The sequence below is a fragment of the Aquarana catesbeiana genome, linkage group LG11, assembly GCF_042186555.1.
Source record: "Aquarana catesbeiana isolate 2022-GZ linkage group LG11, ASM4218655v1, whole genome shotgun sequence".
NCBI lineage: Eukaryota > Metazoa > Chordata > Amphibia > Anura > Ranidae > Aquarana > Aquarana catesbeiana.
The window spans coordinates 253,150,167-253,168,786 of record NC_133334.1 but is presented as its reverse complement, the minus strand read 5'-3'; the positions used below and the strand labels follow the sequence as shown (position 1 = coordinate 253,168,786).

Here is an 18,620-nt window from a genome sequence, read left to right as displayed (position 1 = left end):
CATTGTTCACAGTACGGGGGGGGGGGGGCACAGAAGGACACCATACTGGGATCAGGAAGGCACAAAACAGGTTCAATGATGCTGCCTGGGACACGGCCATCCCGGGACAGCTTCGTAAAAAGTGTGACTGTCCCGGAAAATCCGGGACAGTTGGCAAGTACAATGTTATGCAAGATTATCATGGGTAGTGCCTAAGGGTGCCCATGCATTTAGGCAGCCCTGGTGAGAGGATGTGGGGAGAAGAGGAAAGGAGAAAGAAAGAAAGTAGAGGGAGAGGAGGTCAAAAAGAGAGCAGAAGAAAGGGAAAGGAAGTTGGAAATGTAGAGAAGTGTCTTCCTTGAGGGGGGGAGAGGACAGACCGAGAAAAGGCATGGAAGAAAAGTAGAGAGGAAAGATTTGAAAATGGAAAGGGAGAGGAGAAAATTAAAAGTGAGAGGGGAGGATTAGGGAGAATGGAGAGAAGAATAAGGGGCAGGAGAGGAACAAAAAAAAAGGGGGGGGGGGGGTTGAGTACAAGGAGGGAAAGGAGAAGATGTGAAGGGAGGGGAGAATGGCCGACTTGAAGAGGAGGAGAGATGAAGTAGGACGGAATTGGAGAGGGGGGAAAGGAAAGGGAGAAGAAGAGAGAGGAATGGAGGGCATGAAGGAAAAGAACGAGGAGGGGAAGAACAGAGAGTAGAAACTTGGAGAAAGCAGAGAAGAATAACGAAAGTAGAGAAATATGCAGAGGAAGAGGAGAAAAGAGTGAGAAAGGCGAGACAAGCAATTTGAAGAGAAGGGAGAGAAGAGGAGTGAAGTAGGAGGGGGAGAAGACAGGAAGAAGAGGGAGAGGAGATGATTAAAAAGAGAGAGAGAGAAAAAAGAAAGAGGGAGTGGAGAAAAAAGTTAGATGAAAGGTAGAAGGGAAGACGATAGGAGAGAGGAGGGAGAGCTGAGGAGATGGGAGGATTGTAGAAGAGGTTAGAACAATGGAGAAGGTATGAGGAAAGGAGATAAGAAAGAGCATGTAGGAGAGGAAGAAGGTGGTGGGGGAAAAAAGTAGGAGAGGAGAGAAGGGGTAAGAAGAATTTAATATATTTAAGACCCCTTTCACACTGGGGCGGTTTGCAGGCGTTATTGCGCTAAAAATACCGCCTGCAAACCGCCCCAAAACAGCCTCCGCTGTTTGTTCAGTGTGAAAGCCCGAGGGGCTTTCACACTGAAGCGGTGCGCTGGCAGAAGAAAAAATCTCCTGCAAGCCGCATCTTTGGAGCGGTGAAGGAGCGGTGTATTCACTGCTCCTAAACCGCTCCTGCCCATTGAAATCAATGGGACAGCGCGGCTATACCGCGGCTATAGCCGCGCTATACGAGTGGTTTTAATCCTTCTTTGGCCGCCAGCGGGGGGTTAAAACCGCACCGCTAGCGGCCAAATACCGCGGTAAAACAGCGCTAAAAATAGCGCTGTTTTACCGCCGACGCCCCCTACCGCCCCAGTGTGAAAGCAGCCTTAGAGCAGGGGTCTCAAACTGACGCCCTCCATCTGTTGTGGAACTACAAGTCCCATCATGCCTCTGCCTGACGGAGTCATCTTGTAACTCTCAGCCTTGCAAAGCCTCATGGGGCTTGTAGTTTCGCAACAGCTGGAGGGCCGCCAGTCTGAGACCCCTGTTTTAGAGGATAAACAGACTGACTTTATTTTTTGAGAAAACAAAATATCTGCAGCAAAAAAGAATGTTGGAATTTACAATGAATATCTTTAAATTAAATAACAGGTCCCCTTTAATGATAACCTGCGCTGTATGACATATAGAAGCTGCCATTGCTGACCTTTCTCCATAAAATAGCGCAATGTCATGCTGAACCTCTGGCTTCAGTACTAGTCACTAACTATACTTTATTAGGGATGCAAAAGAAGAAAAGTCCCTCAAATGGCAGCAGGTTATAGATGGTTGGATGCTGCCCTCTGCTGGTCACTCTGGTGAAAACATGTATATTATGGGAGTTCAGGCAGAGTGTATGGGGAACTGTAACCAGCAGCAGATGTTTTTCATGTGGAAGATACAATGCCTTGAAAAAGTATTCATACCACTTGAAATTTTCCACATTTTGTCATGTTATTATTATTATTATTATACAGGATTTATATAGCGCCGACAGTTTGCTCAGCACTTTACAACTTTAGGGCAGATTACAATTACAATACAATTCAATACAGGAGGAATCAGAGGGCCCTGCTCGTTAGAGTTTACAATCTAGGAATGTTACAACCAAAAACTTATTCTATTGGGATTAGATGTGATAGATCAACACAAAATGGCACATAATTGTGAAGGGGAAGGAAAATGATAAATGGTTTTCAAAACTTTTTACGACTAAATATCTAAAGTGTGGCGTACATTTGTGTTCAGCCCCCTTTACTCTGATACCCTTAAAGCGGAGTTCCACCCATAAAATCAACTTTACATTATTTTGCAGCAATTAACATAACCAGTTACATTTGAAAAAAAAATGTTTTTTTTACTTACTATTTCATGGCTGTTGCTATGTGGTCTCCTGTAATCTGCCCCCTTCCTCTCCGCAGTGCCTGACGTCATTTTCCTCGTCGCCTGTGCTCACTGGTGCTCCTTGGAAATGTGTGCCATCATTTCCCAGGAGTCAGTGGGCAGCGCCAAGGGCTAGAATCACGGTATCTGGCAACCTGTGAGGTTTCCTGCGCCGCTGCATGCTTTTACTGCGCATGCACGAAAACGGGCAGTGCATGCTGGGAATACAGCAGCACCGCATCCTGGAAGATTATGCTTGTGGGCTTCGCTTGCCCACAAGTAAGATGGGAATGCCTGAGAAGGCTGAATCGAAGGTAATTTTTTTAAAATAAAATAATAATAAATGCAGCGCTAATGACAAGAGTAACCAATGTTTAATATAAATTCTGCAATAGTAAGAGATTGTTTTTGAAAAAATAAAATCATATATGTTCGTGGAACTCCGCTTTAACTAACAACGTTTTATGGAATTGCCTTCAGATGTCACCTAATTAGTAAATAGAGCCCACCTGTGTGTAATTTAATCTCAGTATAAATACAGCTGTTCTGTGAAGCCTTCAGAGGTTTGTTAGAGTACTTTAGTGAACAAACAGCATCATGAAGGCCAAGGAACACACCAGACAGGTCAGGGATAAAGTTGTGGAGAAGTTTAAAGCAGGGTTAGGTTACAAAAAAATATACCAAGCTTTGAACATCTCACGGAGCACTGTTCAATCCATCATCCAAAAATGGAAAGAGTATGGCACAAATGCAAACCTACCAAGACATGGCCGTCCATCTAAACTGACAGGCCAGGCAAGGAGAGCATTCATCAGAGAAGCAGACAAGAGGCCCATGGTAACTCTGGAGGAGCTGCAGAGATCCACAGCTCAGGTGGGAGAATCTGTCCACAGGGAAACTATTAGTCGTGCTCTCCACAAATCTGGCCTTTATGGAAGAGTGGCAAGAAGAAAGTCATTGTGGAAATAAAGCCATAAGAAGTACCGTTTGCAACTTGCGAGAAGCCATGTGCCCGGACAGAGCTAACATGTGGAAGTAGGTGATCTGATCAGATGAGACCAAAATTTAACTGTTTGGCCTAAAAGCAAAAAGCTATGTGTGGTGGAAAACTAACACTGCACATCACCCTGAACACACCATCCCTACCGTGAAACATGGTGGTGGCAGCATCATGTTGTGGGGATGCTTTTCTTCAGCAGGGACAGGGAAGCTGGACAGAGTTGATGGAAAGATGGATGGAGCCAAATACAGGGCAATCTTAGAAGAAAACCTGTTAGAGTCTGCAAATGACTTGAGACTGGGGCGGAGGTTCACCTTCCAGCAGGACAACAACCCTAAACATACAGCCAAAGCTACAATGGAATGGTTTAGATCAAAGCATATTCATGTGTTAGAATGGCCCAGTCACAGTCCAGACCTAAATCCAATTGAGAATCTGTGGCAAGTAGGGATGAGCTTCGTGTTCGAGTCGAACCCATGTTCGACTCGAACATCGGCTGTTCGATCGTTCGCCGAATTGCGAACGTTATGGGCCGTTCGCGCTAAATTCGTGTGGCGCGTCACGGCCCATAATTCACTGCGGCATCGCAGTGCATTGCTGGCTGATGATTGGCCAAGCATGCACTATGACCCGCATGCTTGGCCAATCACAGCGCTGTCAGTAGAGAGAGCTGTAATTGGCCAAAGCCAGGGTGGCTTTGGCCAATTACGGCTCAGGGCATTTAGTACACACCCCACACTATATAAGGCCGCCTGCACGGCGGCCCTGTGTAGTGTGTGTTCCGGTGTGCTGAGAGATAGAGAGAGAGAGAGACAGTGTCATTTGATTTGAGTTAGATAGATTAGGCAGAACAGTCAGTCAGTTAGCTGCACTTACAGTGTATTGTGTATATATATGCATCCCAGGTGTTGCATATATATATATACACTGTATTCAGTTTAGCTAGATCCGTTCCTGTTATCTTCTATCTAGACTATTTACATTTAATGCAGTGCGTCCTGCTCACAGTGTTCAGCTAGATCCGTTCCTGTTATCTTCTAGACTATTTACATTTAGTGCAGTGCGTCCTGCTCACAGTGTTCAGCTAGATCCGTTCCTGCTATTTACATTTAGTGCAGTGCGTCCTGCTCACAGTGTTCAGCTAGATCCGTTCCTGTTAAATTCCTACTGACCGGCAGGCTTGTCTGGTTACAGTATATAAAGCTACCTGAAGAAAATTACAGGTGTTCTATTTGATCCTATTAGTACCACGGTCAGGCAGCTAGACTATTTACATTTAGTACAGTGTGTCCTGCTCACAGTGTTCAGCTAGATCCGTTCCTGTTATCTTCCTACTGACAGGCAGGCTTGTCTGGTTACAGTATATAAAGCTACCTGAAGAAAATTACAGGTGTTCTATTTGATCCTATTAGTACCACGGTCAGGCAGCTAGACTATTTACATTTAGTACAGTGCGTCCTGCTCACAGTGTACAGCTAGATCCGTTCCTGTTATCTTCCTACTGACAGGCAGGCTTGTCTGGTTACAGTATATAAAGCTACCTGAAGAAAATTACAGGTGTTCTATTTGATCCTATTAGTACCACGGTCAGGCAGCTAGACTATTTACATTTAGTACAGTGCGTCCTGCTCACAGTGTACAGCTAGATCCGTTCCTGTTATCTTCCTACTGACAGGCAGGCTTGTCTGGTTACAGTATATAAAGCTACCTGAAGAAAATTACAGGTGTTCTATTTGATCCTATTAGTACCACGGTCAGGCAGCTAGACTATTTACATTTAGTACAGTGCGTCCTGCTCACAGTGTTCAGCTAGATCCGTTCCTGTTATCTTCCTACTGACAGGCAGGCTTGTCTGGTTACAGTATATAAAGCTACTTGAAGAAAATTACAGGTGTTCTATCCCAGCTTAGTGCAGCTACAGGCCATTAGTATGTCTGGAAGGCCAAGAAGGAGAGGCAGACAGTCACAAGCCAATAAGAGAGGGCAAGCAGGCTCTGTGTCTAGTGCTGGTCGTGGAGACGGTGCATCCTCATCAGCACGTGGCCATGGGACACGCTTGGCCTTTTTTTCGGCAGCTGGCCATGTTGAGCCGCAACATGCGGAAGACTTGGTCGAGTGGATGACCAAGCCGTCCTCATCCTCCTCATCCTCTCTCACCCATGCCCAGGGTGCTTTGTCTGGCAAAGCAGCGGCCTCTTCCCTCAGCTCAATGTCATCAGTGACTCCTTCCCTAGCTCCACCATGTCCTCATGAGGATTCCCTCGAACTGTTTGACCACAGTGTTGGGTACATGCTCCAGGAGGATGCCCAGCGTTTGGAAGGCTCTGATGACGATACTGAGCTCGATGAAGGCAGTAACATGAGCGCGGACAGAGGGGGTGCCCAAGAAGGACAGCAATCTGGCAGTCATGCTCCCCCTGCTGCAGCATACTGCCAGGTTTGCTCCAGTGATGAGGAGGGAGGGGATGATGAGGTCACTGACTCAACGTGGGTGCCTGATAGGAGAGAGGAGGAGGAGGAGGAGGAGGAGGAGGAGGAGGAGGAGGAGGAGGAGGCGGCAGCACATCACCAACGAGGCAGGATGCCCTCCAGGGGCCAGCCTAAGGGCAGCACATTGACTGCATCACACCCCAAAGCTCCACATGTGCAGGGCGCTGCAGTCTCTGCGCGTTATTCAAAAAGTTCTTTGGTGTGGGCCTTTTTTGAGACGAGTGCATCAGATCGCACCGCTGCTATTTGCAACATATGTCTCAAGCGTATCTCGCGTGGCCAAAATATCTCCCGCTTGGGTACCACATGCTTGACCAGACATATGTTGACCTGCCATGCAGTTCGTTGGCAAGCGTATCTAAAAGACCCACACCAAAGAACAAAGAGGATCTCTCCTTGCTCCTCATCAGCTGAGATTTCCAACCCCACTAGACCTTCAGTCCTCTCTGAGACCTACAGTGAGAGGAATGAAGGTGTAGAATTAGGTGTGTCACAGCCAAGTACTTGTGGGCAATCTGCTTTTGGTACACCGACGTCAGATTGTACCAGGCAAATTTCCCTGCCCCAGCTGCTGCACCGCCGAAAGAAGTTTGCTCCCAGCCATCCACATGCCCAGCGGTTGAATGCTAGCTTGGCAAAATTGCTAGCACTTCAACTGCTGCCTTTTCAGTTGGTAGACTCTGCCCCCTTCCGTGAGTTTGTGGAATGTGCGGTTCCTCAGTGGCAGGTACCCAAACGCCACTTTTTCTCACGGAAGGCGATTCCGGCTCTCTACCGGCATGTGGAAGGCAATGTCCATGCCTCGCTGGACAGGGCGGTCAGCGGTAAGGTGCATATTACCGCTGACTCATGGTCCAGCAGGCATGGACAGGGACGTTACCTAAGTTTCACGGCGCATTGGGTGACTCTGCTGGCAGCTGGGAAGGATGCAGGACAAGGTGCAGTAGTGTTGGAGGTTGTTCCGCCACCACGCCTCCAAAATGCTGATTGTGACACACCTCTCTCCTCCACCCCCTCCTCTTCTTCTTCCTCCATGGCCTCTTCCTCGGAACCAGCGGTGCTCCGTAGGCGTTCAAGGGGCTACGCAAGTACGCAGGCCAAAAGATGCCATGCGGTGCTTGAGCTGGTGTGCTTGGGGGACAGGAGCCACACTGGGGCAGAGGTTCTGTCAGCTCTGCAGGGGCAGGTTCAGAGGTGGTTGACGCCACGCCAACTTAAGGCAGGAATGGTGGTTTGCGACAATGGCACCAACCTCCTCTCTGCCCTCCGACAGGGACAAATGACCCATGTGCCCTGTTTGGCTCACGTCCTTAACTTGGTGGTGCAGCGGTTCTTGGGCAGGTACCCGGGCTTACAGGATGTCCTGAGGCAGGCCAGGAAAGTCTGTGTGCATTTCCGCCGGTCATATAATGCCAGTGCTCGGCTGACGGACCTCCAAAAGGAGTTTAACCTGCCCAAGAACCGCCTAATCTGTGACATGCCCACCAGGTGGAACTCAACGTTGGCCATGCTGCAGCGGCTGCACACGCAGCAGAGGGCCATCAATGAGTACCTGTGCGACTATGGCACCAGGACAGGGTCAGGGGAGCTTGGTTTTTTTTCCCCACGCCAGTGGGCCATGATCAGGGATGCATGCACTGTCCTGTCACCATTCGAGGAGGCCACGAGGATGGTGAGCAGTGACAGTGCATGCATCAGTGACACTGTCCCCCTTGTCCACCTGTTGGAGCACACGCTGCGTGGAATAATGGACAGGGCACTTGAGGCAGAACAGAGGCAGGAAGAGGAGGACTTCCTTAGCTCTCAAGGCCCCCTTTATCCAGACAGTGTTCCTGCGTGCCCGCCGATCACACAGGAAGAGGACGAGGAGGAAGAGGAGGAGGAGGAAGATTGTGTCAGTATGGAGGTGGAGCCTGGCACTCAGCATCAGCAGCAGTCTTTAAGGGATCAGTCCCAAGAAACACATGGACTTGTACGTGGCTGGGAGGAGGTGGCTGCGGACCATGTCGTTCTTAGTGACCCAGAGGACTCCGGACCGAATGCCTCAGCAAACCTACGCTGCATGGCCTCCCTGATCCTGCAAAGCCTGCGTAAGGATCCTCGTATTCGTGGTATCAAGGAGAAGGACCAATACTGGCTGGCAACCCTCCTTGATCCACGTTACAAGGGTAAGGTTGCGGACCTTATCTTGCCATCGCAGAGGGAGCAGAGGATGAAACATCTTCGGGAGGCCTTGCAGAAAGGTCTGTGCAACGCGTTCCCAGAGACTGGGAGGTTACAAACTCCTGTTTCTGGACAACGTGTTGCTGAGGCTTCGGTCAGTCAAAGAAGGAGCGGTGGAGAAGGTGGCCGTCTGACCGATGCGTTCAGACAATTTTTTGGTCCGCAGCCCCAAGGTATGATCGGTTCCAGCAACCATCGCCAGCGTCTGTTTTACATGGTGCAGGAATACCTAGGGGCAAGATCAGACTTGGACACCTTTCCCACCGAAAATCCTCTGGGTTACTGGGTCTTGAGGATGGATCACTGGCCAGAGCTTGCACAGTATGCAATTGAGCTACTGGCCTGTCCTGCATCCAGCGTTCTTTCGGAACGCACATTCAGTGCTGCTGGAGGCGTGGTAACCGATCACAGGGTGCGTCTGTCCACCGACTCGGTCGATCGGCTGACCTTCATAAAAATGAATGAGTCTTGGATCACCACCAGCTACCAAGCACCTGATGCTGATGTAACCGAATAATTTTTTTTGAAATCTCAGATCCCTTCAAAGACTGCCTATGCTGATGCTGAGTGACTATCCCTGAGTAATTATCCTCTTCCTCCTCAATCATCACGCTGATAGCTTGTAAGAACATTTTTGGTTCTGGGCGCCACCACCAGTGCCTAAGGCACAATTTTTCAGCCCCTGTTTAACAGGGGCGTGTAATTACAATTTTTGATGTAATACTTTGCAGCAGGGCTCGTTCCTGCATTCCAACTAGAGTGTCTGTGAGGGGTTGCAGTGTTGTGGCACCAGCACCAGTGCCTAGGGCCCAATTTTTCTGCCCCTGTCTAACAGGGGCGTGTAATTACAATTTTTGATGCAATACTTTGCAGCAGGGCTCGTTCCTGCGTTCCAACTAGAGTGTCTGTGAGGGGTTGCAGTGTTGTGGCACCAGCACCAGTGCCTAAGGCCCAATTTTTCTGCCCCTGTCTAACAGGGGCGTGTAATTACAATTTTTGATGCAATACTTTGCAGTAGGGCTCGTTCCTGCGTTCCAACTAGAGTGTCTGTGAGGGGTTGCAGTGTTGTGGCACCAGCACCAGTGCCTAAGGCCCAATTTTTCTGCCCCTGTCTAACAGGGGCGTGTAATTACAATTTTTGAAGCAATCATTTGCAGCAGGGCTCGTTCCTGCGTTCCAACTAGAGTGTCTGTGAGGGGTTGCAGTGTTGTGGCACCAGCACCAGTGCCTAAGGCCCAATTTTTCTGCCCCTGTCTAACAGGGGCGTGTAATTACAATTTTTGAAGCAATAATTTGCAGCAGGGCTCGTTCCTGCGTTCCAACTAGAGTGTCTGTGAGGGGTTGCAGTGTTGTGGCACCAGCACCAGTGCCTAAGGCCTAATTTTTCAGCTGCTGTTCAACAGGGGCATGTAATTACAATTCTTGATCTAATATTTCACAGCAGGGCCCTGTGAGGGCTTACAGTGTTGTGGCCACAGCAACACCTAAGGCCCAAATTTCTGCTGAGTATATAGGGCAGGACCCTACTTTCAAACATCTAACTTACAAACGACTCCTACTTGCAAACGGAAGGAGACAACAGGAAGTGAGATGAAATCTACCCCTAGGAAGGGAAATTCTCTCCTGTAAGAGTTAATATGGGAAAACAAGTTCTCCTTTCCACTGATGCTTTCCAATCCTTGTTCCACAAAAAAACCCAAATTTTCAAAAAACATTTTTCATTGGGACAAAAAAGTGAGGTGAAATCTTCTGAAGAGGAGGAAAGACAGCAAAACAAATGTCACAGGGGTGATAACCCTTCCCTATGTTTTCCAAAAAGCTTAGAAAAGATTTTTTGGCTGGAGCTAAACACGTTAAAAATGTTCAAAATTACAAACAGATTCTACTTAACAACAAACCTACAGTCCCTGTCTTGTTTGCACCGCCTGTATACTGCTGTTCAGAGTATATAGGGCCTGGTGGCCCCACACCTTTCCTTATTTTAATTTGGGTGCGGGGTTCCCCTTAATATCCATACAAGACCCAAAGGGACTGGTAATGGACTGGGGGGTACCCATGCCGTTTGTCTCACTGATTTTCATCCATATTGCCATGACCCGACATGACATTAAACCCGCAAGCAGTTTTAAATGAGATTTTTTCCTTTAAAAATGACATTTGGTGCAGGGACTGTTCTAAACATGGGAAACACGCGTCACTTTACAGGCATACTATAGACACCCCCCAGGTACGATATTTAAAGGAATATTTCACTTTTTTTTTTTTTACTTTAAGCATCATTAAAATCACTGCTCCCGAAAAAACGGCCGTTTTTAAAAGTTTTTTTTGCATTGATACATGTCCCCTGGGGTAGGACCCGGGTCCCCAAACCCTTTTTAGGACAATACCATGCAAATTAGCCTTTAAAATGAGCACTTTTGATTTCGAACGTTCGAGTCCCATAGACGTCAATGGGGTTCTAACGTTCGTGCGAACTTTCGGTCCGTTCGCGGGTTCTGGTGCGAACCGAACCGGGGGGTGTTCGGCTCATCCCTAGTGGCAAGACTTGAAAATTGCTGTTCACAGACGCTCTCCATCCAATCTGACAGAACTTGAGCCATTTTGCAAAGAAGAATGGGCAGAAATGTCACTCTCTAGATGTGCAAAGCTGGTAGAGACATCCCCAAAAGACTTGCAGCTGTACTGGTGGTTCTACAAAGTATTGACTCAGGGGGGCTGAATACAAATGCACTTTTCAGATATTTATTTCTAAAATATTGAAAACCATTGATCATTTTCCTTCCATTTCAAAATTATGTGCTACTTTGTGTTGGTCTATCACAAAAAATCCCAATAAAATAAATTTATGTTTTTGATTGTAATATGACAAAATGTGGAAAATGAATATGAATTAATACTTTTTCAAGGCACTGTAAAACCTGACCTGATCCCTGTGTGTGACAATTCCACCTTTCCATACACCACTAAGAGTGACGGCTCTACCTCTCCGTATATCAATATGAGTGGTGGTTCTACCTCTCCGAAAATCACTACAGGCGATGGCTCCACTTCTTCTCTAAATGTCTTGCACTCATAAATGAATGTAAGAGGAGCAGTCAGGGCCATCTTAAAGGCAGGGCAAAAAAGGCAGCTGCCCTGGGCCCCATCATTGTTATGGGGCCCAAAGCCACTGCCTCATACTTGCCAACTATCCCAGTTTAAACCCACTTGTCCCTTGAAGTTCTAGTCCCGTGCTGTGTCCTGATATCTCAGGTTGTGAAGTTCTGTTACTAATGCTGCCCAATTGCCGTGTACAGATGACTCGCCTGCAGACCCTGTGTTTATATGTAAATAACCTGTGTTGATATGTAAATGGAGGCAGCATTAATATGTAAATGGAGCAGACCAGCTGCATTGATATGTAATCAGGGGTGGCATTTATATCTATATCCTGCCTCCCTGAGGTCATCATGTTCACATCACCTTTTCTGAATGCTGCCCACTGGGGAGGTAAAGGGGCATGCTTGAAAGTCCTGCCTACAACTGTGGTTATTCAGCCTGTTCTGAAAAGGTAAGCAAATTGGAGGTGCAACCCTCTTTTAAAATAAGATGGTGCCACAGCACCGTGAATTTTGGTGCATGTGAATATGCACATCTCAGATGCGTGAGGGTATCATTAACAATTAATGGAACTGCTGTGTATCTGCTAAAGGGCAGCACGTCTGGTGTCAGGAAAGCGATTTTGCATGCGTTCCTGACACACAAATGTGAACGCAGACTAAATGTCTTAATTACATTGGTGGTCAGTGTTTATTTTCTCATTACACTGGAGCTTGGTGTACAATTCTTTCATTCACCCTAGTGGCCAGTGTGAAGTTCCCCTTACATTGGTGGTCAGTATAAATCCCTCCTTACATTGGTGGTTACTGTGAATGCTCCTATTACATTAGTGGTCAGTGTAAATCCCCATTACATTAGTGGCCAGTGTAGGAACTCCTCTTTATATTGGTAATCAGTAAAAAAAAAATGTGTACAATTCTTTCATTCACCCTAGTGGCCAGTGTGAAGGTCCCCCTTACATTGGTGGTCAGTGTAAATCCCTCCTTACATTGGTGGTTACTGTGAATACTCCTATTACATTAGTGGTCAGTGCAAATCCCCGTTACATTGGTGGCCATTGCAAATCCCCCTCTAACATTGATGGTTAGTGTAGACGTGTCACCTTACATGGAGGTCATTGTATATTCCTCCTTACACTGGTGGTTGGTGTAAATGCTCCTATTACATTGGTGTCAGTGTAGAAATCCCTCTTTATATTGGTGGGTGACATAAAACCTCCCGTTACATGGTGATCAGTGTAAATTTCCCCTCACACTGGTGGTCAGTGTAAATCCCCCCTCACATTGATGGTCATTGTAAATTCCCCATTACATTTGTGGTCAGTTTCGAACCCTCCACTATATACTTGCCAAAGATTTCGATCTTTGCTCTACATGAATTAGAATTTGCCACAGTGTACTACCTCCTAACTAATTCCCATCCCCCACCACTGCCACTGAGCCCAACAACCCTCCAGCATTGCCACTGATCACACCCCCCCTCCCTCCCCCAGCATTGCCACTGATCCCAGGAGTTTTCTGTCTATTGATGGGTCCCCTCACCTCCCCAGTTCATGGTGTGCAGGCAGTGAGGAGATAATGTGCTATAACCTTTAGCAACAAATCAGTGAGCAATAATGTGCAGTAACCTCTAGCAACCAATTAGTGAGTGGTAAGGATGTTCAATAACTTCTAGCAACCAATCAGTGAGCAGTATTGATGTACAGTAATCTCTAGCAACCAATCATCAAGCAGAAGTCATGTTCTGTAACCTCTAGCAAATAATCAGTGAGCCATAATGTGTGCTATAACCTCTAGCAGCCAGTCAGTGAGCGGTTATGATACACTGTAACCTCTCGCAATAGCTGCCTGATCTGATTCAGTAAACTGATTTTGAGTCTAGCTGCTATTTATTATATGGCTCAGAGCAGGTGAAGAGTGATATTGCATGGGGGGAGGGCAAGAAAATGTTTGCCCGGGGTCCAATCAATACTAAAGACAGCCCTGGGAGCAGCTATTCTAATTACAACACTGTGACTGATTAGGGTGTGATAATGAATGCGCACCCTCCTGCTTAATTCTCTTTTTAATAACAGTGTTGCCAAGGTAAACATCAATACCTACAGCAAAGGAGAAGGTTAGAATCCTCACTAAAGTGTGTTAAAATATTTGCACTGTATTATTTCACCAGGTGAGGAATATAAATCTCAACAAATGTGAACATTCCCTTTAAGGGCCATTCTAGCCCCATTCTGCAGAATCTGCTCTTATAATGACTTACCCACTCATCTTTTTTTTTTTTTTGTTAACCATCTATTAGGAAGGATCCACCATTAATATTGGAGAGAAGTTGAAAGAATTTATGCAAAAGTATGACAAAAATGCAGATGGGCGCATAGAGATGGCAGAGGTGAGTGCGCTCAGGAAGTAAGTACAGATGAGATATGAGATGCATGCAGGAACTGAGTATAGGTGAGATACAGTATGAGTTGTGTGTAGGAAATGAGTACAGGTGAAATATGAGTTGTGTGTAGGAACTGACTACAGGTGAAATATGAGGTGTGTGCAGGAACAGAGTACAGATGAGATATGAGGTGTGTGCAGGAACTGAGTACAGATGAGATATGTGGTGTGTGCAGGAACTGAGTACAGATGAAATTTGAGGTGTGTGCAGGAACAGAGTACAGATGAGATATGAGGTGTGTGCAGGAACTGAGTACAGATGAGATATGAGGTGTGTGCAGGAACTGAGTACAGATGAGATATGAGGTGTGTGCAGGAATTGAGTACAGATGAGATATGAGGTGTGTGCAGGAACTGAGTACAGATGAGATATGAGGCGTGTGCAGGAACTGAGTACAGATGAGATATGAGGTGTGTGCAGGAACTGAGAACAGGTGAGATACAGTATGAGGTGTGTGTAGGAACTGAGTACAGATGAGATATGAGGCGTGTGCAGGAACTGAGTACAGATGAGATATGAGGTGTGTGCAGGAACTGAGAACAGGTGAGATACAGTATGAGGTGTGTGTAGGAACTGAGTACAGGTGACCTATGAGGTGTGTGCAGAAACCGACTACACATGAGATCTTAAGCTGTGTGCAAGAACTGAGTACAGGCGAGATATGAGGTGTGTGCAGGAAATGAGTACAGGTAAGATATGAGTTCTGTGCAGAAGCTCAGTACAGGTGAGATATGAGTCGTGTGCAGGAACAGAGTACAATACTAATGAGAAAGTAATGTGTGTGTGTGTGTGTGCAGGAACTGAGTACATGTGGGATATGAGTTGTGTGCTGGACTTGAGTACAGGTGAGATATGATGAGTTGTCAGGAACCAGTACAGTAGAGGAGAAAAAGTAAGGTGTGTGCAGGAACTGAGTACAGGTGAGATATGAGGTGTGTGCAGGAACCAGGTACAGGTAAGGTATGTGCAGGAATTGCATACAGGTTATATATGAGGTTTGTGTGGGAACTGAGTACAGGTTAGAGCCCTTGCACACTGGGGCGGGGGGCGGCGTCGGCGGTAAAACGCAGCTATTATTAGCGGCGTTTTACTGTCGGTATGCGGCCGCTAGGGGGGCGGTTTTACCCCCCGCTAGCGGCCGAGAAAGGGTTAAATATCACCGCAAAGCGCCTCCGCAGAGGCGCTTTGCCAGCGGTATAGCCGCGCCGTCCCATTGATTTCAATGGGCAGGAGCGGTAAAGGAGCGGTATACACACCGCTCCTTCACCGCTCCGAAGATGCTGCTGGCAGGACTTTTTTTACCGTCCTGCCAGCGCATCGCTCCAGTGTGCAAGCCCTCAGGGCTTGCACACTGGAATGAAAGTAGCGGCACTTTCGGGGCGGTTTGCAGGCGCTATTATTAGCGCAATAGCGCCTGCAAACCGCCCCAGTGTGCAAGGGCTCTTAGATATGAAGTGTGTGCAGGGACTGAGTACAGTTGAGATATGAGGTGTGTGCAGGGACTGAGAACAGGTGATCAAAGGGTGTGTGCAGGTGATGGTATCAGTGGATGACCCCCCTCTTTTCTCTTCACTTTACAGTTGGCTCAGATTCTCCCGACTGAGGAAAATTTTCTTCTCTGCTTCCGTCAGCATGCCGGTTCCAGCTTAGAGTTCATGGAGGTAATTGCTGCGCCCACTCATACATACCTGCAGACACTTACCTCAGCCCCCCTGGTGATTTTATTACCCTTCTGCTGTTGTAGGCATGGAGAAAATACGACACAGACAGAAGTGGCTACATAGAGGCCAATGAGCTGAAGGTAAGTGGCTCAACATGCTAGGAGTTCAGTAACACTGGGCCTGGAGCCTAGTATTCTTGTCCAGGTTCTTTTCTGGGTGGGTGATTAGTCTTGGAGGCCTACCGATATCCAACTGACGATCCCTCCAGTCATGTGATTTACTCATGATTTAATGAATGTAGATTTCACTTAATAAAGGGAAGGGGATCATTTCTGCCATTTGGGCCTTTGTATCTGCCAATCCCTCCATTACTGATGATATTGGGTATATGGGTTTAGCAGATACCCACTGGGCAGAATGAAGCATCGGCTGGGTCAGATGCTATTCATTTGTAGTCTTACCAGAGAGAACCGGTATTGACTGTTGACTTATTTCTCCTCTGCATGTATCCCTTGCTGAGCTGAGTGTACATGTTTATGAAGCCCTCGTTATAGGGCAGTGGTCTCAAAACTAAAACCCTGGGGCTGAATGCAGCCCTTTCATTGTATTTATCTGGTCCTTGAGGTATTATTCCTGCCACTGAAACCAACAATGGGGAACTATTTCTTCCACTAACACCAATGATGGGGCATAATTCTTTCCACTGATGACAAAAATAGGGCACTATTTCTCCTCCTTATACCAACGTACCTAAACTAACAAATCTGAATACAATTAGGTAGGCCCTTGGACTACATATTTGTTGGTAGATCTAACAGGGATTGTACAATCAGATTGTAACTTGCGTGGTAAGCTTTAGGGGTCTATTTACAAATGCTTTTCCACAAAATCTACACAACATTCACTCAGGATTCACCCATCTCTGCATTTAAACGTAATTAGAAAATGTGTAAATCCTCTGTGAATGTTGTGTGAAATCTTTTCTAACTAGACTGCATATTATGGAGCCTGAGAAAGGATAGATATGGTTTTGAAGACTGTAGAAAACACTAGCAGTATGTTTTCATCATAAAAAAAAAAGAGAGAAAAACTGTATCTTGAGATTTCTGTGGTGAGTTTTCGTTGTTGGGGCCTACCTTGGCCTTGCACATTGATTGATCTCTGTAGCTTTGTGTGACCTGGGCAGGTATCACACATGAAAGCCATTGTATGGAAAATCTCTTCTCCATCTTATACAGCAGGGGTCTCCAAACTTTTTCAAACAAAGGAACAGTTTATTGTCCTTTAGACTTTAGGAGGGCTGGATTGTGCCCAGCGGGGGCAGAAAGTGACCCGGGCCTGGCATCAGTGACAATAAATATGGCCTCGGGGTTGGTGGTCAATAGGAAGTGTAGCGCCCTTTATTAGTAGGAGGAGTATCCCATCATTGGTATTTGTGCAAGAAATGGTGCTTCATTGTTGGTGTCAGTAGGAGGGATAGTGCCCCAAGGGCCAGATAAAGGCTAGCAAAGGGCCACATCTGGCCCTCGGGCCGCAGTTTGGAGACCACTGTTTTACAGCATTGACCGTGTCATCTGTTCCACACTAGATACAGAACGATCCTGTGCTGTGTATCTTGGTCATCCCCATCTCTGTTCTCTGTTGTAGGGGTTCCTCTGCGACCTCCTGAAGAAAGCCAATCGGCCATTCGATGAGAAGAAGCTGCAGGAGTACACGCAGACCATTGTAAGTGTCCAAGCCACGGGTCCTAGTGGACATCTTAAGCTGAGAGCCTTATGTTATCTCATAGGGAAAAAATCTCCGCACAGTCTTATTTGCTACAAAAATGGGTAAAATGCAGCTTCCTTAATCCTCATAATTTCTACAAGAAGCTCACACAGCAGATAAAAGACAGAACTATGGGGAGCTGGAAAGAAAGTCCCATTTGTGCTACACATGATGTAATGTTATATTCCCTGCTGGCCTCTTGTCACTGTGCATCACACAGGATGTAATGTGAGTTCCCTGATTGCCTCAGCTGTCACTGTGTCTCATGCAGGATGCAATGTAAGTTTTCTGCTGGCCTCCGCTGTCACTGTGTCACACAGAATGTAATGTGTCCCTTTCTTGCCCCAGCTGTCACTGTGCCTTGCAGAGGTTGTAATATGGGTTCCTTGCTGGCCCCAGCTGTCACTGTGCCTTTCACAGAGGATGTAATGTGATGTCCCCCCCTGCTGCTTCAGCTGTCACTGTGCCTCACACAGGATGTAATGTGAGTTCCTTGCTTGCCTTAGCTGTCACCATGCTTCTCACAAGAAGTAATGTGCATTCTCTGCTGGACTCAGCTGTCACTGTACTTTGCAGTGGCGTCACTAGGGGGTGGCTTTTGGGGCTATAGCCCCGAATCTGGGGCCCATAGCCTCTGCAGGGGTCTCCGAGGGGAGGGGAGGCCCTCTGGGGACCCTGATGTGATTTGGGGGCTCTCTGGGGACCCTGATTTAAAGGGAGAGGCTCTCTGGGGACCCTGATTTAAAGGGGGAGGCTCTCTGGGGACCCTGATTTAAAGGGGAGGCTCTCTGGGGACCCTGATGTAAGTGGGGTGCTCTCTGGGGACCCTGATGCAAGGGGGAGGCTCTCTGGGGACCCTGATGCATGGGGAGGCTCTCTGGGGACCCTGATGCATGGGGAGGTTCTCTGGGGACCCTGATGCATGGGGAGGCTCTCTGGGGACCCTGATGCATGGGGGAGACTCTCTGGGGACCCTGATGCATGGGAGATACTCTCTGGGGACCCTGATGCATGGGGGAGGCTCTCTGGGGACCCTGATGCATAGGGGAGGCTCTCTGGGGACCCTTATGTAAGGGGGGGCTCTCTGGGGACCCTTATGTAAGGGGGGGCTCTCCGGGGACCCTTATGTAAGGGGGGGCTCTCCGGGGACCCTTATGTAAGGGGGGGCTCTCTGGGGACCCTTATGTAAGGGGGGAGCTTTCTGGGGATACACACACACTTATATTACTGTATATACATGTGTATGCCCACCCAAGTGTATGACTTTACTACGCTGCTATGGGCTCTAGCCCCAGATCTTTTGTAGACCTAGCAACGCCCCTGGTACTTTGCACAGGATGTAATGGCTTCCTTCTTGCCCCAGCTGTCACTGTGCCTCACACAGGATGTAATGTGAGTTCCCTGCTGTCCTCAG

General features: G+C 47.4%; 1 protein-coding gene across 1 annotated transcript in view; it reads left to right on the top strand.

The window, feature by feature from the left end:
• Nucleotides 1–18,620, top strand: part of CALB2 (calbindin 2) — a 53,585-nt gene that overhangs the window by 13,683 nt on the left and 21,282 nt on the right. The window contains exons 3-6 of the mRNA XM_073605641.1: nucleotides 13,635–13,724; nucleotides 15,359–15,439; nucleotides 15,523–15,579; nucleotides 17,087–17,164. Coding sequence (XP_073461742.1) covers nucleotides 13,635–13,724; nucleotides 15,359–15,439; nucleotides 15,523–15,579; nucleotides 17,087–17,164 — 306 coding nt within the window. The remainder of the gene's footprint in view (nucleotides 1–13,634; nucleotides 13,725–15,358; nucleotides 15,440–15,522; nucleotides 15,580–17,086; nucleotides 17,165–18,620) is intronic.